General features: G+C 41.2%; 1 protein-coding gene across 1 annotated transcript in view; it reads left to right on the top strand.

The window, feature by feature from the left end:
• Positions 1 to 26,328, top strand: part of trappc9 (trafficking protein particle complex subunit 9) — a 1,276,086-nt gene that overhangs the window by 19,063 nt on the left and 1,230,695 nt on the right. Inside the window, exons 3-5 of the mRNA XM_085993951.1 lie at positions 8,576 to 8,721; positions 11,821 to 11,949; positions 21,010 to 21,036. Coding sequence (XP_085850077.1) covers positions 8,576 to 8,721; positions 11,821 to 11,949; positions 21,010 to 21,036 — 302 coding nt within the window. The remainder of the gene's footprint in view (positions 1 to 8,575; positions 8,722 to 11,820; positions 11,950 to 21,009; positions 21,037 to 26,328) is intronic.

Below are 26,328 nucleotides of genomic sequence, written 5' to 3' on the forward strand. Positions count from 1 at the left end.
GTACACTCGGTCCCTTCATCCAAATCATTAATATAGATTATAAATAGTTGAGGCCCCAGCACTGATCCCTGTGGCACCCCACTAGTTACAGTTTGCCAACCTGAAAATGACCCATTTATCCCGACTCTCTGTTTTCTGTTAGTTAGCCAACCCTCTATCCATGCTAATATATTACCCCCAACACCGTGAGCTTGTGCAGTAACCTTTTATGTGGCACCTTATCAAATTACTTTTGGAAATCCATTATAGTGTATCTTTACTCCGTTATATTACATGTTTTAAAATGTAACTTTTAACACTTTAAAACTGATTTCAATGAGAACTTTAATACTACTTGTTATGTGGGATACTTTTCTCCAGAGGTAGTGACTGACATGCTATCTTTTAACCTCTTGATTGAAGATTAAACACTGAAATGTCCAGAATTGTTTGATTCGCTAGCAAATTGCAGCTATAACATCAATCTTTATGTGCAATATTTGAAATACAAAAATGTCCAAAGACAGTGTAGGTAGAAATGCTGTTCTAAAAAGGGGATTTACAGTTCCACACTCAGTTCCATTCAGCAGGTTGTAGGTGTGGCACTAGTGTGATTGATGCTTTTATGGTGCTTGTACCACAGTTATAAATTGCTCTATATAATTGAAGTTTTAACTACAATTTATTTCCATGCAAACGTTACATCTGGCAAGTGTCAATATATTTTGTACTTTTTTATGGACATATCGGTGAAGCTGAAGTTTTATACTAGTTCCATGAAACTTGGATGAATTAAGTGACATTTGGAAGCCCAAAAGAATATTCTAGTTCCATGTGTTTTTTTGGGACAGGGTGAGGTAGGGAGAGAAGTTGCTGGTGGTAGACGTCATGGTGGATGGCATGATCCTGTCACTGACTTGCATGGTTTGAACTAATAATTTTGGGTTTTAGTTTGCTGCAGGCTAAAGGGGAATGGCACACCTTGTATGAATATCATAAGATGTTAATGAAGGAGTTGAGTGATCTTGACATTAAGGCAGTATAATCACTAGATATCAGCACTAATAGCCAACAGAAGTTACTGGTCCATTATTGGGGAGGATGGTACATGGAGAGCCCATGTGCATTGATGGGCTTGATTGTTGCATTTTTCACAGGTTTTTCTATGTTTATGCCAACATGCTGGCACATATGGCCAGTATTTCTTGCATTTCATACGTCCACAGATGTTTGAGGTAACTTGTTTATTTAAAAAAACACAGGAAGAGTGTAGTGTATGTTGGTATCAAAATGCTCATTCTTGTTCACCACAGCATGTGGTCCATTGCTAAATGGTGCAGTGATACAAGAAGCCATCAATGGTGTCATCAAGCAACACCCACTCACCAATAACCTCGTTGATCATTTCAGGTTCTGCTGGAACCATTTGTCCCGAGACCTCATTACAGCCTTGTTCCAGAAATGGATTCAAGAGCTGAATTCCAGAGGAGAGGTGAGAGTAGCTGCCATCGACATCAAGGCAGCATTTGACTGTGTATGGCACCAAATACCCCTAGCAAATCAGAGGTGGATGGGGGTGGGGCATCAAAGGAAAAATCCTCCATTAGTTGGAGTTGTAGGAGAAACAAAAGATCATTGTGATTGTCAGAGGTTAGTCATTGCAGCTCCAGCATATCACCATAAGAGTTCCCCAGGGAAGTGTCCTTAGCCCACTCAATTTTCACTGTCATAAGGGCAAGAGTGAGACTGTTTGCTGGTGATTGTACAGTGTTCAACTCCATTCATGATTCCTCTGATAATGAAGGAGCCCATGCTAGCTTACAGCAGGACCTGAATAACATCCAGGCTTGGGCCGATAAATGGCGGTTAACATTTGTGCCACATAACTGCCAGTTAGTGAGATCGAGATCTCCCTTTTAACTTCAATGGCACCACCTTTGCTGTGTTTCCCACCATCAACATATTGGAGGTCATCATTGACCAGAAGCTTAACTGGTCCATGGTTACAAGTGGCAGGGCAGAGGCTGGGTACTCTGCAATGAGTAGCTTACCTCCTGACCCCTCAAAGCCACTTTGCCATCTACAAGGTTCAAGTCAGGAGTGTGATGGAATACCCATTGCTCTCCTGGTTGGGTCCAGCTGCAACAACATTCAAAGCTTGACACCATCCAAGATTTAGTTTGTTTAGTGCTCCTGTGGCCAGGCTCAATATCCACCCCTTCCGTCACTAGTGCACTGTGGCTGCAGTATGTACGAACCACAGGATGCATTGCAGCAATGCACCAAGGATATTTTGACAATACCTCCGTCCCCATTGTTCTCTACCTTCAACCGAGATGAGCAGCAATACCATGGGAACAACATCTCTACGTTCCCCTTCAAGTTACCATCTTGACTTGGACATAGATTGTCGTTCCTTCATTATTACTGGGTCAATATCCTGGAATTCCCTACCTAACACCATTGTGGGAGTACCATCAACATGAGGATTGGAGTGGTTCAAGGGGAAGGCCTACCATCATCATCATTGGGCAACTAGGGCTGGGAAATAACTGTGACCTTGCCAGCGTTGCCCATACCCCAAGAGCAGAAACAATGTCTAGTCTAGTCGATATTTCAATCCTGTGGTCCAATGATTTCATAAACTGCAAGAGTAAATTCAACCGGCTAATCCAAGTTATTTGAGTTTGATCACATTACTCCCTGAAAATTGCTGAATTTAGTTTTATAAAGCATATACAAAGTAACTTTTTGTGCAAGCTTGGTTCAGTAGGGATGGGCAATAAATGCTGGCCTTTCCAGTGATGCCCACATCCCGTGAATGATTTTAAAAAAGTGTACTTTGACCTTTGAGTCAAAGGTTGTGGGTTTAAGCCTTACTGCAAGATTTGAGTGCATAATCTAGGCTGACACTTCAGTGCAGTTCCAAAGGAGTGCTGCTAAGTTTGAGTAGCTGTCTTTGAGAAATTAATTTCAGGCCACTTTTCAAGTATATATCCATGCATCAGTCCTCAGTGAGGAGCTTGTCTCTAATGACCTTATACTTTCTACTTCCTGGCATCGTCCCATTAGTGAAGGGCCCATCCTGATTCTCTCCAATTGCATTCTTAACCTGTTCGGCTTTAAAACATTGGGACTTTGTTCAGGTGGACATCCAGGTGGCACCATTTGGAATTCTTCACTCAACTAACGTCACCAAATCTGTTAACACGAATTGAAATAAATCACCAGTTAATAGGATGTTGCTGTGCCCAAATTGGTTGCTGTATTTGCCTATGTAACAGTGGCTACACTTGAAGTATTTAATTGGTTACGAAGTACTTTGGGACACCTTGGAAAATGTAACCGGCATTAATTTAAATGCAAGTTTGTTCCTTTTCTCTTCTAGAAGGTGAAATTCACTTTCCTCTTTTTGTGCTTATCCAGGAATGTTGAGTGTTGGAGAATAAAACACTTACCAATTCCAGGCACAAGGTATCAGCACCTAGATCAAATACAAAGTAGCTAGCTACCGAGTTGAGCTCTCTCAATACCCCAACAATGTCTTGCCTCCAACCTCAGAAGAACATTTCTGTTTTCCATGTTGGCCAACCCTGTGATGGCTCTGAGATTGCTTATTAGTGCCGAGTTATATCTAGTTTTGTGCTGTTGGTGTACACTTGCTACGAATTGGGTTCAGACTGTTGAAACATATTTCATGTGATGGGTTTTCATCTACCATATATTTGGACTGGGATTTGAACCAGGTTCAAGAGGCCAAAGGGCAGTATGTGAACTCATTGTAGCACTCAATCCCTCTGAGGCACCATCTCTTGAAGACATTTTCTCTTTTTTTTACTTACTTTAAGCTATGCATTATCTGTAGCCAAGAGGGAAATGTTTCCAGACCTTCATAAATGATGTGCAATTGGCTGCTGTAACATATGTGAGAGTAGTTGACTGGATTTGGCAAACCAAGAGTCCTAACAATGAAGTTGCTCTTAGAATTTTGTTGTACAACTGGCACTGTATATCAGATAATGAGTTCTGATTTTTAAAATGGCTTGAATTGTGCTAGCTCATTCTTTTGATATAAAGGTTATCATTAAGGCTCTAGCCAGTTTTTGGGTGATGTAGGATCTGAGTTATACACTAACCAACCTATTAAAGTAGGTTTACAATTGAGTATATTTTTGAGTTGTCAGTGGAGAAACAAGGTAATGCCTTCGGACACTACTTTATAGTTTTGAGATGGCAAAGGCCAACTGGAAGTATATTTCAACAAATTTTGGCACAATGCTTTGTAAACCTGCAAAACTAATAGCCATTTTAAGAATGATTTTGAAAAACACACTTGGTTTCCATAATTTCATTTTTTTCTTTTGGAGTGAGCCAATTTGCTGTGAGTTAAAGTTTGTGGTGTTGGAGGTAACTTGTGATTTACTGTATGGTGAGTTTTTGTTTGAAAAGATAGGCTCCATAAAGAAAAGGTGCTAATTATAACATTTGCTGATTAAACATCTCTTTTCTCCTTTCTCTTCCACCAGTAGTTTCTGGTGAAAAATAATTTGAACAGAAACTTGCCCTAAATAGTTCCTTATCTGGGAAGTAAGTAGAGGGCACAGTGTTGAGGTGCCACATTGTCTCAGATCCACTAAAGGTAAAAAGACCCATTTTTATAAGGTGCTCAACTTCAAAATATTCTGAAAATGTCACCAAGTCTTGAAATTCATCAACAAAGCATTGTATCTGAAAATGTAATATTGTCCTCTGGTGGGCACATTTGGATATTGCTGCCTTTTGTGGAAAGATACCAGTCAGGTTTTCTAGTACTTTATACTAGGTAGTTTGATTAAACTCTATGAACTAGTTTCTAACCGTGCTGTGAAAGCCTTGCCTTTGCTGTAAAAACCTTGCCTTTCCAAAAACGTTGAAAAAACAATTTGCTGGTTATAATGCAGGTTTGCATTGTTGAAGTTTGCAGTCTGTGACATCAGTCTGCAGTTCACTTAATCGTTACACTGCACTGTATCTCTTGGTCTCTTTCTAGCATTTGAAATTAATGCTAAGTACTTTATTAAATATTGAAAGCAACAATTTTACAGTGTGTTAACTTGGATATTGTCAGAACACTTAATATAAAAATAGTTTAAAAAAAATCATGAATAATGCTTTTCACCCACTTGTGTCTCATATTGAAGTTGCTGTGCGAGCAATATCTCCTATTGGTTGAATATTTTTTATCTGTGGTCAAAGGTCATGACATTGAGCAAGTGCCAATTTTGTTCTTTTATCATTATCATTAGTTAAGTGTTGCATCATTTTTTCTTTCCCAATTATTCACAAAATCATACCATGCAAAACCTCCCGCTACCCCCCCCATTTGTTCATATTTAACCAAAGCATTCTACACCAAAACTTCTACTTGATCACATTCCAGGAAATAAAAATTGATACACAGATTTTCATCCATCCTACTGTAAACCCTTAAAAATGAAATTTATCAGGAGTGGCAAAAAAAGCCATAAGCTTGGTGTAAGCAATGCTTTCATTTTCTCTGATTCCACATGCAACTTGATGCATCCTCCTGGGCGTCTGGTATCCTGGAGTCCAGGTTTTCAGGGAGAGAAGATGGGGAAACTGGTGCTGAGAGGGGGAGGAACTCTTTGGGAAGGGACAAGAAGAGGAATCGAGATTCTCTTGGGACATGGTGGGGGCAATGAACAAAAAGACGGACCGGCATGTGCACATCCACATCCCTTTTGATGCAAGAGGAAAGCTTGATGGAGCCCTTACTCAGATACTTAGGAACACATTAACAGAGAGGGAAAAAGAGATGGAGCGATTCCTATTTGGATGCTGGGAGTGGACAGAAAGAGCCTCTTCTGAATGGGGGAAAGTGACAGCCTATTGCGAGGGGGAGGTTGTGGGGTGCACAGAAACAGCCCTTGGTGGGGTGGGAAGGAGACCGATGCTTTGATGAGGGGGGTAAGTGCTGTTGGTGTGCACAATCCGCCACCATATCTGTCTTCAAAAATAACTGGTTCAAAAATAATTAAAGGATTGTGAAATTCTTTGAGAAGTCCTAAAGGATGTGACAAGGTACTATATAAATAAAAGTTGTTTCTTTCTTTAAAAATAGATTGCAATTTTAATTTATTGCCACTAGAATTGAAAGGCTAAATACTGTGATGGTGTAGTGTCAGAAGGTAAGAAACTGAGGATCGGAGAGCCTTTTGTTCGTCAGCTACCTTTTCATTGGAGACTTGTTAATGTAATACTGTTACTTATCTCTTTCCCACCCCTACTTCCATTGGAATTTAAGAAAAATAATTATATAAAGGAATTGTGGATGTTTCCTAATTTGTTTTTTAAATTGTTCATGAGTTTCTCAATTTATTTCTTATTCCTGTTTCTTTTTTCCCAACACTGCCCTATGAGTTTATTATTGGGTGTAAAAAGGTGAGCTGTAGTCTCTCCCAAAAGCTCATACTCCCATCTGCTATAATCCTTTTGCCTGATGAGATTTTTAAAAGTGTATTGTATTTGTTCTTTGAACCATAAAAATAGCACTGTAGAAAAAGGAAGATCCCATACCAGCAGGCTTTATTTTACAGCTGTTAAAATTTCATGCATAGCCAGGTAAAACCGTGCTGTAAAGTTTATTTTTACAAGCTAGTTTTGAAACTGCTTTGGTTTTATAAAATGCTTAAAGGACTTAGTGGTGACTGCATTTATGCACGCTAGGGATAAACAGATTGCATGAAATATCATTCAGTTTGACTGACCTCTAACTTGAAGTACAGTTGCATGCCACTTGTGTATTGACAAAAAGGGTAGTGGAAATAAATTTATTAAAACTGAAGGGTATAATTTGTTATTGGTGAAACTTATTTTTAAAGTCTGGCCTTGAGACTACACTGGGGTATGAGGTTTGGAAGGCTAACAAGTTTGTCTAAAATTTCTGTCTCCACTATTTTGAGTGGAGGCGTTAATCAATTTTATTTATAACTGGTTAACACCATCACTAAAATAGTGGAAAGAGGAATTTCAGACTGAAGTTGGTATCCTAATAACATAATTTCAGGGCCTTGGTGCTTAATGTAAGTTCAATGGTTTACAATAGTTTAAAGCCTGGACTTGCACCTTGGAGTTCTTAAAAGGACATCATTCATTCTATGGTTCTCTGCCATTCACAGGAAGAGTTGCAAAGCTCTGTAGTTTTAACTGTAACAAGTCAGTTTGATTTTTTTTGTGCCCTTGGGTGACTACTGAAATAGTGGTTCCTGTTCAAATGTCTTTGTAAAGTTATTTATATTGAAATAGTACTGTAGCTTGTTTTGCTTCAGAGACTGATCTGGTTTCATAAACCAAGTTGTTTTAATTTAGTGCAATTGTTAACCGGATCAAAAGACCAGTGTGTTCAGTTTGGATTGTTCTAATGTTCAAGAGTCCACCCTTGGGGCAATGTATTTTATTATACAGATGTAGAGATGTAATGTAAATTGGTTACAATGTAAATATATTTTGATAGGAAGAGAACTGTGCTGAATCATACAGTCACCGCTGAACTGTTTTAAGAATAATTCCAGCAAATAGCAATCTTTGGCTGTTTAGTTTGCACTGAGCTTTGAAACCCAGCTTTAGAAGTTAATGCAATAATGAGCAAGAAGGTGTGTGGTATCGACCTCCAAGTAAATACAACATAATACATCATTTTTAGTTGACTTAGTGTATGTCTTTTGAAAATGGGGCAAATTTTGTTCATTTCTGAATTTTTTTAGCGTAATTCACAACTGGCTGAATTAAAAAGCATTTTGCTGCTTCCAGTTTTTATTTTCCACATCTATGGGACCTACAGGTGAGGGATCAGTCAGTATTGATGGGTAAAGATTTTTGTCGTGTTCCCATCATCACCTAATGTCTTTTTGGGAAATTTTACTGGGGGAGTAAAAACTTCAAATCATGGTTTTTCTATTTATTCTGAATGCTCATAAGGAAATATTCTTAAGTGTTTCTAGTAATTTTTGTTGTTTAAAATTATTAACGATAAAATATGTTCCTCTCCTTGAGAAGCTTGTTACTGGGGAAAAACCTGAAATCATTTGATACATATGCCTTTTATTTCAATCGGCGTGTACTGCAATATAAATTATTTGAACTGGAAATACAAAAATGTTGAAAACCACATACCATCTGGTGAATTATTGGAATTAGATTACAATTTAAATTTTTTTTTGTTTTCCTTTCTTAAATGGAAAACCAGCTGACAAGCAATGTGTTTAAATTTATTTCTATATTTGTGTCGATTGGGATGGAAACCTAGCGATAATGGGTTGATCCTCTTATGCTGTGAACTGATGAGATTTCACAGTATACTGTTCATTGTAATCTAATGTACATATGAATCAGAACGTGTTGACTAGGATGATTACGTTATTAGCAACTAATTAATCTGCATTGCTACTTTGGTATTGCTTCATTGACCAATGCAAGGAAGGAAATTCAAAATGTCTAAGGTTATAGTCAAAAGTACTAGTGAATAAGCATTAAACTTTCACAGACTATGCATACTGGAACCATATTGCTATAACTGAATTATTCTATTACACTATAGACATTACAAGAAGCGTTGCCAGGGCAGAATGCGGAAACATGTTGGTGACCTTTGCTTACAAGCAGGCATGCTGCAAGATGCTCTTGTGCATTACCATATGGCTGTAGAACTTCTTCGATCTGTGAATGACTTTCTGTGGTTGGGAGGTGAGTTTCTAGGTGCAGTAGGACTGAATTAATCAATGTTGTAAGTTGCAAATAATTATGCATAAAATGAGCCTTTGCTTAGTTGTCTGTGCTCTGTTTGGAGCTAAGACTAAGAGTTCAAAGTATGGTAATGGTGGCTTTATATAAAAAAAAAAAACCTGATCTTTAAACATGGAGAAAAATTGGCCATTGATTTTAATGTGGAATAAACTTTTTTGTTTGTTTTATCAAGGACATTGAACCGATTGCCAGTAATTATAATCACTTGTTAATACTTTTACCACTGAAATGCGGAAATAAGCTGAGAAAGTGTACAGTAGACAGTAGGCTGGAAACACCGGTATCGTTTTTAAAAAAAAAAAAAGGGCATCTTGTAAAGGTCGAGGAAGCTTAATGTAAATATCACTCCAGTGTTCATCAAAGGTTGATAGTGGATTGACTGAAGAGATGCAGATTATTACACGTTCTCCTTTAAAGTTCATTGGAATTTGGTAACATAATTGAAAAGTAGCAAATATGACCACCCTGCACAACCCCCTTTAACAAAAGGAGCAAGCGATGGATTGTAATTATAAACCTGTAAGTTTAATTGTGGGGAAAATGTTTTGAGACTTAAATGGGGGATCATTTGAAGGAACAGGGTCTGATTGGAAAGAGCCAGCATGGGTTCAGAAGGGCCAGGTTGTTCCTGGCCAATTTACTAGAGTAAATTTTCTTTTAGGAGATGACGAATCTGGTAAGTAAGGTTAGTGGAAGTTATTTACTTGGATGTCTAGAAGGTAGTTGACAATGTCAAAAATAACAGACTGATTAACTATGCATTTCCATGGGATAGGTGGGAAATTCTTAAACTGGATTTATGTATGGCAGAAGGGTGAAAAACAAATGGTGGTGGTGCATGGGGAGATGTTTTACAATATAAATTGGTTGCTAATGGATTCCCATAGGGGCCACATTTTTTATAAATGACTGAAAGAATGGAATGTTGTCCAAAGTTTGCAGGTGACATCAAATTGGGTACAGTGGCCAATGAAGCTAACCAGTGCATGATAATCTAAAGGGACCTGGATGGGTTAGATCAATGGGTAGAGAGGTGGCAGATGGAATTCAATACCGATCAATGTAAAGTCATGAGATTAGGGAGAATAAGCAAGAATGTGGAGTACATGTCAAGTAATAGCAAGCTTGAGGTAACTGAGCAGGAGAGAGATCTGGGGGTTTTGATAACCAGGTCGCTTAAAGTAGTTTTGTGTTTGCAGGTGGTCCAGAAAGCAAATAAAATGTTTGAGTTTATAACAAGGGGGATGTGCCTTTATAAGTGAGATAGTATTGCTGAAGTTGGTGAGACTGTATCTGGAGGGAGTTCAGTGGAGAGCTTTGAGGCTGATTCCTGAGCTAAGGGGGCCGAGTTATGAGGATAGGTTGTATACCCTGGGACAGGATGAGTGAGGACTTGATCGAGATCCTTAAAATTTTCATGGGTATGGAGAATTTGGATCCAGGAAAGTTATACTGTCGAGCATAGCAGTCGCGGACTAAGTGGTACAGTTTGAAGTTGAAGATGTCAAAGGAAAAGAAGAAATTTAGGTAACACTTTTTTAAAAGTGGGTGATAGAATTGTGGAGCATAATATCAGCTAGGGTAGTGGAACAGAAAACCGTGGCAGATTAAAAAAAAAAAGGACTTTATAATTTCATGTTCGTCCAAGTTATGCGGGCCTACTAGTTCTAGAATTGTGGCAACAAACCTCATGGGAAGTGTCTAAGGGTAGGCCAGGTGGAACAATAATCTCCTGCCCAAAATATTATGTATGTTGCTGTGAGTTAGTTTTGCCTATGAAAATCATACAAGACTAGGCCAAGTAATTTTGTTTTGATATTTGACACTTAACCAATGCTGGATACAAGCTCATGTTTGACAAACTGTAAATTGGCATGCCTATTCAACAGATGTGGAATAAGTTACACATTTTGGATACTTATATCAAAAGTATGATGTATTCACTAGGGGAGTGTTAGAAGAACAGGGATTTTGGAAGGGCTGGGGGAACTCCCCAAAGCTTGCATGTTAAATTTTCTTTATGAAAACATGACTATGAAAAACTATTTTTTACATTCTGCCAATGTAGTTTAGGATATTTATGATTAAGTAGCTTTGTGTGTATTTTATTGTTGATTTTCAAATAATGCTTTGGCCTCAAATTTATGTAGGCCCAGCAGTGTACTCCTGGTTAAGTCACCTGGTAGTGTGGAGGTGGGAGCAGAAGATCAGATCAGCAAAGACCAGGATACACCAGGTCTCCGTCGAGGCTGCCAATGTTGTCCACTGGTCTGGTTAGGGCAGAACTTCTGTTTGCCCTAAACATGGCCGCTAAAGTCGAGAGGTGGGATCAGGGGAGGAAAATCTCATTAAGAGTATTTCCTTGGCCCTAGCCTTCCTACCACCGAGCACCCTTGATACTAGGATGAACCTGGCACAATGCTTGGAGGCGGAATTGGGGCTTGGACCTTCAATAAAACCTGCTGCTCTGTCTGTGAGATTGGCCCCCTTTTTTAAAGTGGCACTGGCTAGCCACTAGTTCAGAAGCCGGTGACACTGGAATGTTTATCTTCTAGCTGAAATACAAATTCCAGTGTCGCCAGCTCCTGCATTAGTGGCTAACCAATGCTGACGTTCTCTTTGCCCACTCCCTCTTCCCAGCAGGCACCCATGACTTTCTGAGTGGTGCAGGTGTCTGCCATTGCTGTTAATGAGTTGAGCTCTCCCTGACCCAAGATACCCTGGGGCCAAGAGTGGAGGCCACCAGTGCCAGCTCCTCCACTGGCAGTATAGATCCATGGAAATTCTGGACCATTATCTTATACAATGCTTGTGAAGCTAAAATTACATAATTTCAAAATATCCTTTTTGTTTTCTAGTGAGCCAAATTTGCTCCATAGTCTACACCAATATCCTCCATCTGCTATATTATGTCGATAGTTTGTTGTTTATAATGCTTAATATCCTTAGTGTTGGATGCAAATGGCATCAAGATGCATTGTTCTGTGTTTAAGTTTTGTGGTGTTTTCTCAAACTAAGCGAGGCTTCTTTGTTGCTCAGCTGCACTGGAGGGTTTGTGCTCATCTTCTGTTATCTACCATTATCCCAGTGGCACTGGGTCAAAACCTGCAATTCGTAGAGCTTATAGCGTGTGTTTACCATCTGAGGCTGGCAAGCGACATCGACATGGTAAGCAAGCAGTATTTTATAGTTTGCACATATATATTTTATGTTTCTTTCTGGAAATTAATTGATAGTGTCATTTATAATGGACATGCAATGCTGGCAATTTTTTTTATACATAATGCATGTACATGATTACTGGCTAGTTCCAATCCATTCCTTTTTTATACTGTCGATTTAAGAGTGAAAACTGTATTGTCAATTGTTAGGTTTTAGTAAAGAAATTAAGCAGAATAGGAATGGTTCTGCTGTTTTCTGTATGTAATTTTGGTTGCATACATAACCATAAAATCAGACAGAACAGAAATCATGTCTGCATCATACTTGATACTTTTTGTTGTAATGAAGTTCATGTTTGATAAATGTACATATAGTTCGCACACAAGGCACAAATTATCTTATAGTTGGACATGCGACAAAGAAAGCGGAGTGCTTGAAATTGTATAATTCTTAGATTTGAGAACTTTCACAATTTGGTTTCTTAATCCATCTGTCCCAGGAAAACAATTATATACTAATGCAGGATCAAAGCTAAACTTTATTTAAACTAATGAACAATGTAACTTCTGTTATTAAGAAATGCAGAAAATGGTACATGAAAGGAATACTTGAGGTAAGCACTCAAGAATTCTGTTTGTGAACCTTCACTCATATTTTGTACATTCCTGGGCTTGCTTGATGGCTCAGTAAGTTTAGCCATTGAGTAACTGAGCTGTTCAGATCCAGACCCCCGATACCTAACCTGTTCCGAGTTATCTGAGTGCGATGGTGGTGTTCCAGTTGGTACAATTAGATCCAAACCCCAGGGTTGGGAGGGGACAATTGGCCAGGGTTCCTGCTCCTGATAGCTATCCATTAAATACTTTAGGAAGTATGTACATGTAGATATAGTTTGAGGATGCAATAATTCTCTGCTGTAATGACTTCTTCAATGGTCAGACAATATTCACTTTTTAGAAAAATAGCCACTTGGGTGAGGTACTTGAGGATTCTTGATGTCCGTTGAGGGAAAGGAGAGCATAGGAAAGAATAAGGGAATAGAGTTATAAAACAGGAGTGTAAAAAGGTTAACAATAAAGTGAGAGGAACTGCTATTAAAAATGAGTTAAACTGTCTATACAGCAATGCACACAGTGTCCATAATAAAACGGGAACTGGAGGCAATAATACGTTGCAAGGAACTAGACATAGTCGGGATTACTGAGACATTGCTACAGAAAAATCAGGACTTAAAATTAAACATTGCAGGGTATAACATATCTAGAAAAGCTAGAGAGGGGAAAAAGGGGAGGTGGAGTAGCTGTACTTATTAGGGATAACAATGGCAGTAGAAAAAAGTGACGCAGCTATCAGCAAGACAAAAATAGAATCCATGTGGATAGAGATAAAAGATAATAAAGGATCAATCACACTAATTGGGGTAGACTACAGACCACTTAATAGTGGAAGGGAGGTGGAGGAAGAAATATGAAAACAAATTAGGAAAATGAGTAACAATCATAGAATAATCATCATGGGGGATTTTAATTACCCAGATATAAATTGGCTAGATATAGTAATGGGGAATGAACCAGAGCAGATAAAATAAGTAAAAGTAGGGGGACATCTAGGCAATAGTGACCATCATATAGTATGCTTTAAGATAATAATTGAGAAGGACATAAGTATGATTCGAGAAAAGGTAATTTTGCGGGGCTGGGAAATAGAACTTGGGCAAAATAAAATGGATAACAATACTGGCAAACAATGATGTAGCACAGCAGTGGGAAATATTTAAAGTGGTGTTCAACAGAGCCCGGGAAAAATATATTCCGCTAAAAAACAAGAACAAGCTAAACACTAATGAAACACCATAGATGAATAAAGATAAAATGGAAAAATTGAGGGTAAGGAAAGAGGCATACATTAAGTACATGGGCAGCAGGGGAGAGCATGACAAGAAAGAATATGAAGAGATTAGGAGAGATGTCAAAAAAACAATTAGAAAGGCAAAAAGGAACTATGAAATTAAATTATCAAGGAACATAAAACAAAATAGTAAATTATTTTACAGGCACATAATTTTTTTTTAAAAAGGAACGTTTTTGAGATGGGAATAGGGCCACGAAGGGATGAGCAGGATAATATCACATGCAGTGATAGAGATGGCAGAAATATTAAATAATCATTTTGCTTCAGTATTTACCAGGGAGACACAGCAGGTGGCTATGACATCGGATGATGAGATTAGAAATTAGATAAATGCATTTAAAATAAAAAGAGGAGAAACATTAAATAAACTAATCAAACTCAGGATAAAATCCCTGGTCTGGAGAGGGTGCAAAAAAGGTTTACACAAATAATACCAGAAATGCGAGGGTATACCTATCTGGAAAGGATGAGCAGGCTGGGTCTCTTAATCGCTTGAAAAGAGAAGGCTGAGGAGTAACTTCATAGAGGTCTTTAAAATTATGAATGGTTTTGATAGAGTACACACACAGAGAGTGTTTCCACTTGTGGGGAAGAGCAAGACTAGAGGCCATCAATATAAGATAGTCACCAAGAAATCAAATAGGGAATTCAGAAGGAACTTCTTTACCCAAAGAGTGGTGAGAATGTAGAACCTGCTACAACAGGGAATGGTTGAAGCGAATAGTATAGATGCATTTAAGGGGAAGCTAGATAAGCATATGAGGGAGAAGGTAATGCCAATAGAGTTAAATGAGGAAAGACTGGAGGAGGCGCGAGTGGAGCATAAACACCGGCATGGACTGGTTGGGCCGAATTATCTGTTTCCGTGCTGTATATCCTATGTAATCCTCTGATGAAGTGTATTCAGAGAGATCTTAACAGCTTGATTAGAACAGAGGTAATGAGAGAATGGGGCAAGAAACTGTTCAGAAAATCAGAAATTAAGTGTGAACATTTTCATAGTTGATATTTAATCCTACTGTGGCTGTTTTGCATTTGGGATGTTTGTGGCCATTACTCGGTTCTGGGGTCATTTTTGTATTCCTAAGGTGTCCCAAAATGACTTGTAGTAATGTGGGACATGGGAGTGCTAAACATGAAGTGCAGCGCTTCCTGACATCAATGATGAGCTGAGTACAAGTAAAAATTGTCAAGCATCCCATTGTGTATTTCTTGTCACGTTCCATAAGTTTTGAAAGGACTGATCCCTGGAAAAGTGTACATTTTACTCAATGCCAGTCTCTGTTAAATCTGTCCCCCTTTTTTGTTTTCCTGTTATTTTGCCCTACTTCTGATGTACTCCATGCATCATTGCCCATCTGAAAGACCGGACAGGGAATGATGCTTCAATGCTTTTGCCTGTGCCTGTGTTTAGACAACTTGTAGGAGGTGTGTTGAATGATTCACCTTCCATGTTATCTTACCCCCCCCCGCCTCCCCCCTCCATTCAGATGGTCTGTGCCTCACCTCTGCTCTCTGTCATCTTCTGATCAACTGAGAATGGCACAGGATGGTTGGAACCTTCTGGTACAGAACTGTAATCCTTGAGTTGCAAAGGAAGAAACTTTCTTTGGAATTTACCAGACAATAGCCTAATTGTGAGTCCTCTGGAAAGAAGCAGAGAGTTATCCTTAGAACTTTACTTGCACTGTACAAAGCCTGCATCAGTCCAATTCTGGAAGATGGCAATCCAGCCTGGTGCACATAGATTAAAAGTCATCATACAATCCCGAACTGAGCAATAATGGTAGCATATCACCTCCCACACATTATCTGCTCAATCTATTGGTACATCTGTGACCTCCAAACACAGGTTGACGCTCCTCGCAGAAGTACCTGCATAAGGCATCATTGTCTCTAACATTGTTGCTACTGATCTAGGAAGAGGGCCAGAACCCATCCCAGTATAACACAGCTCCTTCTGTGGACCTGCAGTAGGTGGAAGAACTTAACATCATTCAGTCGTGGACAGTGTTATAACACAGACATCAGTGGAGTGGCTTGGAACTCCACACACTGGTCAGAATTGACTCATTAGTTACACAATATCTTGGCCCGGATTTTCCGGGGCCTATGACCGTGTATGGGGTATGTACACAGCTGTAAGTGCCCTGCAAGTTCCGGGTTTACGCATGCGCTTCTTGACAGCTACCCTCTGTTTTCACTGGCGGAGAGTTGGCCTATTTGCCCAGCTCTAGTCCACCGAATGCCCATGAAACTCTTACGCCTGGTAGAGGCAGGTGTAAGGCCTTTTACCAGCGTAAGGGTGAATATAAATATTACAATATATTAAAATCATTTTAACATTCAAAAACCTGTAAAATAAGTTTATTTTTGGCCCCTTGAAAAATGTTTACATTTATTTTTCAAAAAATGACATTTTTGTTTTAAATGTTTAATTAAATTGTATTTTCATTCATTTTAAACATCTACTGATTTTTTTATTTCAGTGCTGTAAAAATGTATTTTTTGGGTGATTCCTATTAAGTTTGAGGATTCTGTATGTACACCAACATTTCCCAATATCTCTCCATTTAAGAAATGCTCTGCTTTTCTAATTTTCCTACCAAAGTGGATAACTTCACATTTCTCCACATTATATTCCATTTGCCATGTTCTTGCCCACTCACTTAGCCTGTCTATATCCCCTTGAAGCCTCCTTGCATCCTCCTTGCAACTTACATTGCCACCCAGCTTTGTTTCATCAGCAAACTTGAATATATTACATTTTCTCCCCTCATCCAAATCATTGATGTAGATTGTGAATATCTGAGGTCCAAGCACTGATCCTTGCAGTACCCCACTAATTACAGTCTGCCAACCCGAAAATAACCTGTTTATTCCTACCCTCTGTATTCTGTCCGTTAACCAATCCTCAATCCATGCTAGTATATTACCCCCAATCCCATGAGCCCTAACTTTGTTTAATAACCTCTTGTGTGGTACCTTATCGAATGCCTTCTGAAAATCCAAATACACCACATCCACTGGTTCCCTCTTATCCTGCTAATTACAAACTCAAAAAAATCCAACAGATTTGTCAGACACGATTTCCCCTTCATAAATCCATGTTGACTCTGCCCAACCCTTATTATTTCCTAAGTGTCTTGTTAACACGTCCTTAATAATAGATTCTAGCATTTTCCCTACTACTGATGACAGACTAACTGGTCTGTAGTTCCCAGTTTTCCCTCTCCCTCTCTTAAATAGTGGGGTTACATTTGCTACCTTCCAATCCGCGGGAACCGTTCGAGACTATGGAATTTGGAAACCTTTTAATGTAGTTTCCCAATCTACCTTAGCCAACTCGCCCCTTATACCTACGTAGTTTGCTTTTAGATTCAAGGCCCTAGTTTCGGATTTAATTAAATCACTTTCAAACTCCATATAAAATTCTATCGTATTATGGGCACTCTTCCCTAAAGGCCCTTTTACTACAAGGTTATTGATTTAACCCTTTCTCATTGCCCAATACTAGATCTAAAATAGCCTGTTCCCTAGTTGGTTCCTCAACATACTGATCTAGGAAACTATCTTGCATACATTCCATGAATTTGTCCTCCACACGATTACTGCAAATTTGGTTTGCCTAGTCGATATGTAGATTAAAGTCCCCCATGATTACTGTATTACCCTTGTTACATGCGCCTCTAATTTGCTGATTTATACTCTGCCCTATATCACAACTACTGTTTGGGGACCTATAAACAGCTGCCACCAATGTTTTCTGCCCCTTGCTGTTTCTTGGCTCCACCCAAACTGATTCTATTTGATTTTCGGAACTAAGATCCTTTCTCTCTACTGTCTTTATCCCATCCTTTTATTATCAGGGCTACCCCTCCTCCTTTTCCATTTTGCCTTTCTTTTCTAAAAGTTAAGTATCCTGGAATATTTAGTTTCCAACCTTGGCCACTTTGCAACCACATCTCCATTATGGCTATTAAGATCAAACCTGTTAATTTCTATCTGCGCTATTAATTCATCTGTTTTGTTGCGAATGCTTCGTGCATTCAGACATAGTGTCTTTAGCTTTGATTTAATTCTCTTTTTCCCTGATGTTACCTAAGTCACTGATGCCTTATTACCTGTTACTCTGTTCCTTCCTGACCCACTCTGCTTATTTTTACCCAAAATCCTACTCTGCTCTAGAGCCTTGACATTTCTCTCGCTGCTTTTAAATTTACTCTTTCCTGAAGCCTCCTAGCTCCCCTTCATTAGTTTAAAGCCCTGTCTACTGCCCTAGTTATTCGGTTCGCCAGGACACAGGTCCCGTCCCAATGGAACAGCTCCCTCTTTCCCCAGTACTGGTGCCAGTGCCCCATGAACTGAAACCCCTTCCTCCTACACCACTCTGAGTCACGCATTTAAACCGCTGATCTGTTTGTTCCTATACCAATTTGCACGTGGCTCAGGTAACAATCCAGAGATTATTACCTTTGTGGTTCTGCTTTTTCAGTTGGATCCGAGCTCCTCAATCGTCCTCAGCTGAGCCTCATTCCTAGTTCTTCCTATGTCGTTGGTTCCTATGTGGACCACGACAACTGGATTCCACCCCCCCCCCCCCCCCACTTGAAGTTCTTCTCCTGCTGCGAGGAGATGTCTTTAACCCTGGCACCGGGCAGGCAACACAACCTTCGGAACTCTCGGTCGCGACTGCAGAGAACAGTATCTATCCCCCTGACTATACTGCCCCCTGCCACAACTACATTCCCTTTCAGTCCCCCTACTTGAATGGCCTCCTGCACCATGGTGCCATGGTCAGCTTGCTCATCCATCCTGCAGGCTTTTCCTTCACCCACACAGGCAGCAAGAACCTTGTACCTGTTGGACAAGGGCAAAGGTTGAGGCTCCTCCAGCACTGCACCTTGGATCCCCTTACCTGCCTGAGTTGCAGTCACACCCTCCTGTGACTGACCACTAACCAGACCTGTACCACTACTTAACTCAAGGAGTGTGACTGCCTCCTGGATCAAAGTGTCCAGGTAACTCTCCCCCTCCCTGATGCCCCGCAATGTCTGCACCTTCGACTCCAGCTCATAAACTCTGAGCTGAGGTTCCTCAAGATGCAGACACTTACTGCAAACGTGATTGTCTGGGATCACAATGCTCTCCACAAACTCCCACATGCTGCAGTTGCGGCGTGGCACACCACCTGCACTGCTATCCCTCTATAACCTTGTTTTATTTAATTTAATTTATTTTAATTTAATTTGTAATTAGGCAACTTAGCTTACAGTGTAGTTTCTTGACTACTTACTTGATCTAGCTTAAGTTAAGGGTACTGAAATTAAATATCTACCTGTAACACAAAGCACTACAAGTAGTGTAGGCAAAAAGCAGAAACTCCTTCCCCCTCTTCTCCAATTCCCACTACTTCCAAATTCCAAATAAAACACTCTCTGTTCAAGTCCACTCTGTTTAATCCTGCTCTGTGCAGACCGCTGTATTGATATCCGTTGAAGTGCTGCAATGTGCTCATTGTGTACAAAGCAGATTACAATTTTTGGTTTAGTTGAAGTTTTTTTTATTACTCCTGTGGGTTACATCCAATCCCCTTGACCCAGATTTACTTGTGCAACTCTTATGTTTTGGGGAAAAGTGAATTTATGAAGAATGAAATGCCACAGTAAAATACTTCATAATAGGGGTGGGATGCGAGGGAGGAAGGAAGCCTATCTGCCTGTCAGTGTAGTTGCACATCTCCCATTGATATGGTGTGGATCACCCAGGTCCACCTGCCATTTCTGTTTCTATATAACAATTTTTCCATTTTTACAGTTTGCTCGGCCTTCAATCATTGCCGTTTGTGTGCAGGTACAATTTGTAAATTTTAATGCTTTCGGCCGTTGCCTTTTGCTTGGCCTCCCACTCCTATACTAGGCCACTGCCCGCCCCCCCCCATGCTCCTTCAACATCTGGCTGGGGCTTGCTGCCTCTTGTGTGCTGGCCACGGCCTGCCTGTCTTGATTCCTGCTCGCCTGTTGCCTTGCTGTTCCATGGTTAGGCTGGGGCCTGTTGCCTGCTGTTTCCACTTATCCAATGAATGCAGTATACTTTTATTTGAAGAATTTCTGCAAGGCGAATTATCTTATTTACCCTTTCTAAGGGAAAGAATAAGCTAAATGTTTTGAAGATTTCCTTTATCCCTTATTTAATTGTGAGATGGCCTTTCCTTTTTTTTAGTGGGGTTTTTTTTTTGCTGGATTTTTGCTGAATCTTTGCTCAAGGTGAGAATATTGGGTTCTGACGAAAAGTCATTGACCTGAAACATTAATCCTATAGGTGCTGCCTGACCTGAGTGTTTCTAGCATTTTCTGTATATTTCAGTATCTGCAGTATTATGCTTTTTGCAGATATCCATATCGGGTAGTGTAACTGTCTTCCACTTGGGCATCCACCAAGCATTTGCAGGACATGGAGCTGAGTAAAGTTTCCTTTACTCTGAGCCAATAACCTCAACTTTGGTAGAAAATGCTCTACCTTTTTACATGCCACAACAGGAATTGTTTTGGCTTTTGAGTGAGATTATCAATTTGTGAACTTTATAGTTTACGCTGTGGAATCTTGTCCACTAGGAGCTGATTTGAGATCATCCAAGCCATTTGACGTATGATCCTAATGCTGACCACAGTGTTTTTCATTGTCACTTATGCCAGAAAAAACGGGACACTGTACCACTTGGCCTTCCTCTGAGTTTTATCTTTAAGCACAAGTCCTGTGCAACTTTTTGTGTAAGTGTATATGTTGCATTGTATTACATTTGGATATAAGCTGAAAGAGACTGGAGAATGGTCAAAAACCGTGGGACAGTTTAATTTCATTGAAGTCTTGCTGCGTTTAATTTTTTTTTTTAATTTGTGATTCTGTGCTCCTCCAGGAAGAGAAGTTTTTTGATTTTTGAACTTGCATAGCAGTGTATAATTAGGGGTGACGGAGGAATGGGGAGAGAAACGCTGCATTGATTATTGTGAGTGGGTAACATATATTCAGGAAGACTAGGTTATGCTACGAGGTTACCTTCTGGTACATTGAACAGATTAAATGACAATGCTGATTTTTTTTTTTTAAATGAGTGTGCAAAGGGAGTGAAAGACAATTGTTTGTTCCCACTTCTAGGGGCACAGGAAGTTCTCATTGATCCAGGTACTGTACTTCTCTGCTTTATTAATTAAATTTAAACGCTGCGACAGTTATAAATCTTTGTGTGCTTTTGTTCTTGCTGTGTATGATGTTTGCTTACAAATAAGATATCGTTTGCATGAAGAGATCAAGATACTGAACTGTTGCAATCTCAAATAAGCAAACATCATTAGATCAGAAACTTTGTAAATATTTAGAAAAATAATACTGTATGCTTGAAGTTTCTATGATCTGTTATACTGCTAAAACTGTTCTTGATTTTGGCATAGTTTGATAACATACAGTGGGATTTGATTGTGCAAGATTGTCAATAAAGCTTTTTGGGTTGTTCTCTTCTACAACCATATATAATGATTTGAAGCCAGTGAAACCACAAGAAGATTTTTTTATTGCCTTAAAGAAGGCTTTGTTGTCCCAACACATGATATCCCATTTTTGAGACTTGAAGTGCTTGTATGGTGTATCTCAACAGTTTCTCTTCAGCATCTTTCATTTATGCAAGTGAACATATTTGAGTATTTTGACTTTGGGTTAGCTAGTTTATAACGACAAGATTCAGTAATGTTTAGAATATGGTTTAATGTGTGTAGGTAGTAGGAAAGTGTGTTTTTTCATCTCCTGTTGGCGAAGATTGTTTTGCCCAAATTAAACGTGATGTGACGACGGCACATCTTTTATTTAAAAAAAAAAAAAAAAAAAAAATCTGGACAAAGATTAATAGGACTCAAGCCACCAAGCACTTAAAGTCCTCAGACCTGTTGTTGTTCTCTCCTTCCCCTGAAGGGAAGGCAATCTAAATAGAAGGGTGGCTACTTATTTCAGGATCCACACCGATAGGAAAATGGTTAGTGTGGTACAATTCAAAATACCTTACTCACTGACTCCATTTTTGTTCACTACTTTTGTATTGTCTTGGTCTCCTTCCAAAAAAAAGCAACAGGAGGGAATGGGGAAAATCAATTCCATTACACTCCAAAAAGATGCAAGAGACTGTTCTCATGCATGAGATACAGATCCTAATAACTATTAGGTGAAGAGAACTTTTTGACAGTTAACTCAAGTAGGTTTCCACTTGGAGATAACAGACTTGGACTTGGGGTGGGGGGGTTGCAGGGGTGCTAAATTGGATAAGACCTGGAAGTAGTGCAGGCAGCATACGAAATTTGTGCTGCCTGCTCATTACCATGATTGCAGTGTTGAGCCCAGTGCTAAAGGTGCTGCTGGTTGGTTCAGCACTCAACAGGGGGCCCAATATCATGTGGAGTCTGCTCTCTATTTAAAGATTGCCTGCCGTGTGAAAGGCTGTCTGCACTTCTTAAAGTGAAGGTGCTTTGTTACCGAAGTAACTCATTGTGACTGAAGCTTGAGCAATGTCTCAACAGGGGAGAGAAAGGGCACCTTGGTTCTCTAATGCAGCACTGGAGGCCTTGGTGCAGGGGGTCTACGGACTGGTCCTCTACCTGCAGGGGGACAGGAGGCCTTCCAGACACACTGTGAAGGCAGTGGGAGGAGATCGCAGAAGCCGTCGGTGCCACCAGTCTTGCCCCAAGACATGGATCCAGTGTTGGAAGAAGTTTAATGACCTCACATGAGTCGTCAAGGTGAGTGAATGCATCTTCAAATGCCATATCCCACGAGCTGCACCTCTAGCCTCACACACTGCTCAATGCACCACACCCTCATCACTCACCTACCAACAATCTCCAGCACTCATGACTCGAACCTCACAATCATAGTTTCACCTCCCCCTCACACACTTAACCACAGCTGCAAGCCTCACACCCACATCTCGCACCTTGCACACAATGCCAGCTATTCTACCATGACTGGCACATCACCCAAACACATTGCACCACACTCACTGGCACACTTCTCTTTCTCATGCAGGCCAAGGTGGCTCGCAACCAGTGTGATCAGGAACAAACTGGTGGGGGTCATGCACGGCTGTAGACCCTGACTCAACTGGAGGAGACTGTGCTGGAGATCATTGGAGGGGCCGTCACTGAGACCTTGGCGATCGGTGAGGCTGAAAGCATTGACGATATGCTCATACCTAATCCTACTCGCATCCCACTTTCCTCTCATCCCATAATCTCTTCACACTTGCAAGCGTGCACATCTTGCTTTTTACCCCACCCCCCTCCCCTCGCCACAACCCGACCCTTGTGCCTTTCTCCTATCAGATATCCAAGAACTGCCAGCAACCTGTGCAGGGAGAAGTGGTGGAGAGGAGGAGGTACTGTCACTTGATCTGACACTCCCAGGCAGCAGCTTAGAAAATGGCACTGCACAAACTTTAGAGGGTAGTATAGAGGTGGGATCTGCATGTGGTGAGTCACCGGGCACAAGTGGGCTGCAGCCAGACCAGGGGGAAAAGGTAGAGCAGGTGCCAGTTCCCCAGAGGGCGAGGTCACACATGACTTCTGCTGCACAGGACTCTGATGAGGATTTTGATGGGACAGCCTCAGAAGAATGGTGATGGCATGCACACGCACATGCTTGGTGCAATGCCAGGCCTGCCAGAGAGCCTCTTGTCACTGTCAAGGAGCATGGAGTCCGGCTCCAAAATTGCACGGGGCTTTGCGCTAAGCTTGGAGCCCATGATTTCCAGGATGCAAGTGATGGGCAACTCCGTGAGAGCACTTGTGGACCCAACCACGATGCTGCATGTAACGGCCGATGTCTCGGCTTCCATTGCGGAACAAGCGGAAGCGACCCAACATCTGAGTGCTGCAGTGGAGGTTCACACTTCTGTCATGCAGGCTCAGCTTGCTGCAATGCAAGCTCCGACTGCTCTCATTCAGGCTCAGCTTGTTGCCATGCAAGATCAGTCTGCTGCCATCATGCTTTGGTTTACGAGTGTGGAAAGGGGATTGCCGGGTCTTGCACCAGTCCAGCAATCTGTGCTTACTAATGTTGAGTCGCCGCCCAGGGGTGTGGCAGTGGCTCTGTGGAGCATGAGCCTGCTGTGTCCTCTCAGGATAACATTCTTACTTCCACCGCTGCCATTCCACCAGTGGCATTTCAGTTGCCTGTCAACCAGCCACCCTAGACTGTTGCCGCCCATGCTGAGGTGGTACAGCCTACAGCCGGACCTTCTAGGCCCAGAGCTGCTTGAGGTCGTCCTGCAAGGCCATCTGCAGTGTGCCCCATGGAAGGTCATCAGCCTTCCACCAGCTATGCTGCAGCCACTGGGGTCGCACTGCGTAGGAGCACTAGAATAGGCAAAGCAACACGAAAGACAGACGCTAAGGGAATGCACAAGGGTGATTAGTTGACTTTGTAATGTAATAATTAATTCATAATTCATAAATTTATGTTTTTGTGGTTGGTTTCATTTCAGCATTGTGTCCATTGTGCTGTGATGTTCCATGATGGAGGGATGGTAAGGTGGGGAACTGTTGAGCAACGGGGATCCGGAGTATGATGCTGCGCTCGCGGACAGCCTGTCCAGAACGAGGATTTGCAGACTTAATCGTATTCCTCGTTATTCCTCTTTCTCATAGGAACAGGAGTAGGCCATTCAGCCCCTCGAGCCGGTTCCGCCATTCAATGAGATCATGGCTGATCTGTCACCTAACTCCAGTTATTCGCTTTTGCCCCATATCCCTTCGTACTTTTGATTAACAAAAATCTATCAATCTCCGATTCAAAATTAACAATTGATCTAGCATCAATTGCTGTTTGTGGAAGAGAGTTCCAAACTTCTACCACCCTTTGTGTGTAGAAGTGTTTCTTAATTTCACTCGTGAAAGGTCTGGCTCTAATTTTTAGACTGTGCTCCCTAGTCCTAGATTCCCCAACCAGTGGAAATAGTTTCTCTCTACCTACCCTATCTGTTCCCTTTAATATCTTGAAAACTTTGATCAATTCACCCCTTAACCTTTTAAATTCCAGGGAATACACCCCTAGTTTGTGTAATCTCTCCTCTTAATTTAACCCTTGGAGTCCAGGTATCATTCTGGTAAACCTACGCTGCACTTCCTCCAAGGCCAACACATCCTGCCTGAGGTGCAGTGCCCAGAACTGCTCACAGTACTCCAGGTGTGGTTTAACCAGGGCTTTATACAGCTGTAGCATAACTTCTACCCCCTAATATTCTAGTTCTCTGGATATAAAGGCCAGCATTCCATTAGCCTTTTTGATTATTTTCTGTACATGTTCATGACATTTTAAGTCTCTTTGTACCTCCACTGGTTTTAGCTTTTCACTATCCTCTTTAGGTCCAAAATGGATAACCTCACATTTTTCTACATTGAAATCCATTTGCCACAGCTTTCCCCATTCACTTAATCTATCAATCCTTCTCCTGATTCCTCCTCCTCTTTTGCATCCTCCTCCTCTTCTCCTTTTATCTCCCCTTTTTCCAACTCCTCTTTTCTCCTTTTCTTCGCCTCCTCCTCCTCCTTCTTCATCCTTGTCTCCTCGTCCTCGTCGTGGTCGCGTTGGTAAGGGCTGCACCCTCATGATGGCCAAGTTATGGAGGATGCAGCAGACCACCACGAATTGGGACACCCACTCCGGCGCGTACTGGAGGGCTCCTCCCGAGCGGTCAAGGCAGCGGAACCGTTGCTTGAGCAACCGAATGGTCTTCTCGATGGGGTTCCTCGTGGTAGCATGATTGTCATTATATGATTGGCCACGAGTGGTGGGGTTGCAGAGGGGAGTCATCAGCCAGGTGGACAGCGGATAGCCCTTGTCTGGAGCGGCCACCCTCTTCTTTGACATGATGGCTGGAAGATTGTTGGCACAACAGACTGGTGCAGGATGAAGGCATCATGACTGCTGCCAGGATACCGGGCATTCACCATCATGATGTGCTGGGCATGGTTGCACACCAACTGCACATTAAGTTAGTGGTAGCCTTTGCGGTTACGGTACATCTGAGCATTGATAGGTGGAGCCCGCAAGCCACGTGTGTGCAGTCGATGGCGCCCTGCACCATGGGGAAGTCCGATATTCTGGCAGAACTACGTGTACGTTCCTTCTGCTTCTCTCTGTTTCGACAGAAGACAACAAAATCCCTTCACCTGGAGTACAGAGCCCCTGTGACCTCCCGAATGCAACGATGGATGGTGAACTGCAAGATGTGAACTGTTCTAGCCTGGAAGCATCTGCTGGCGCAAAAGTTCAGGATCGCGGTCACCTTAACGGTCACTGGCAGCGCCATGGTCACCCTGCTCTGAGGCTACAGATCTGGTCCCAAGAGGTGGCAGACTTCTGTGACCACCTCCTTGGTGAAGCAGAGCCTCCAAATGCACTGCTACTGTCTTGGGTGCAGGTAGGATCCTGAGG

Source organism: Somniosus microcephalus, chromosome 7, assembly GCF_052327205.1.
Source record: "Somniosus microcephalus isolate GS21.2 chromosome 7, FLI_Smic_1.0, whole genome shotgun sequence".
Classification (NCBI taxonomy): Eukaryota; Metazoa; Chordata; class Chondrichthyes; order Squaliformes; family Somniosidae; genus Somniosus; species Somniosus microcephalus.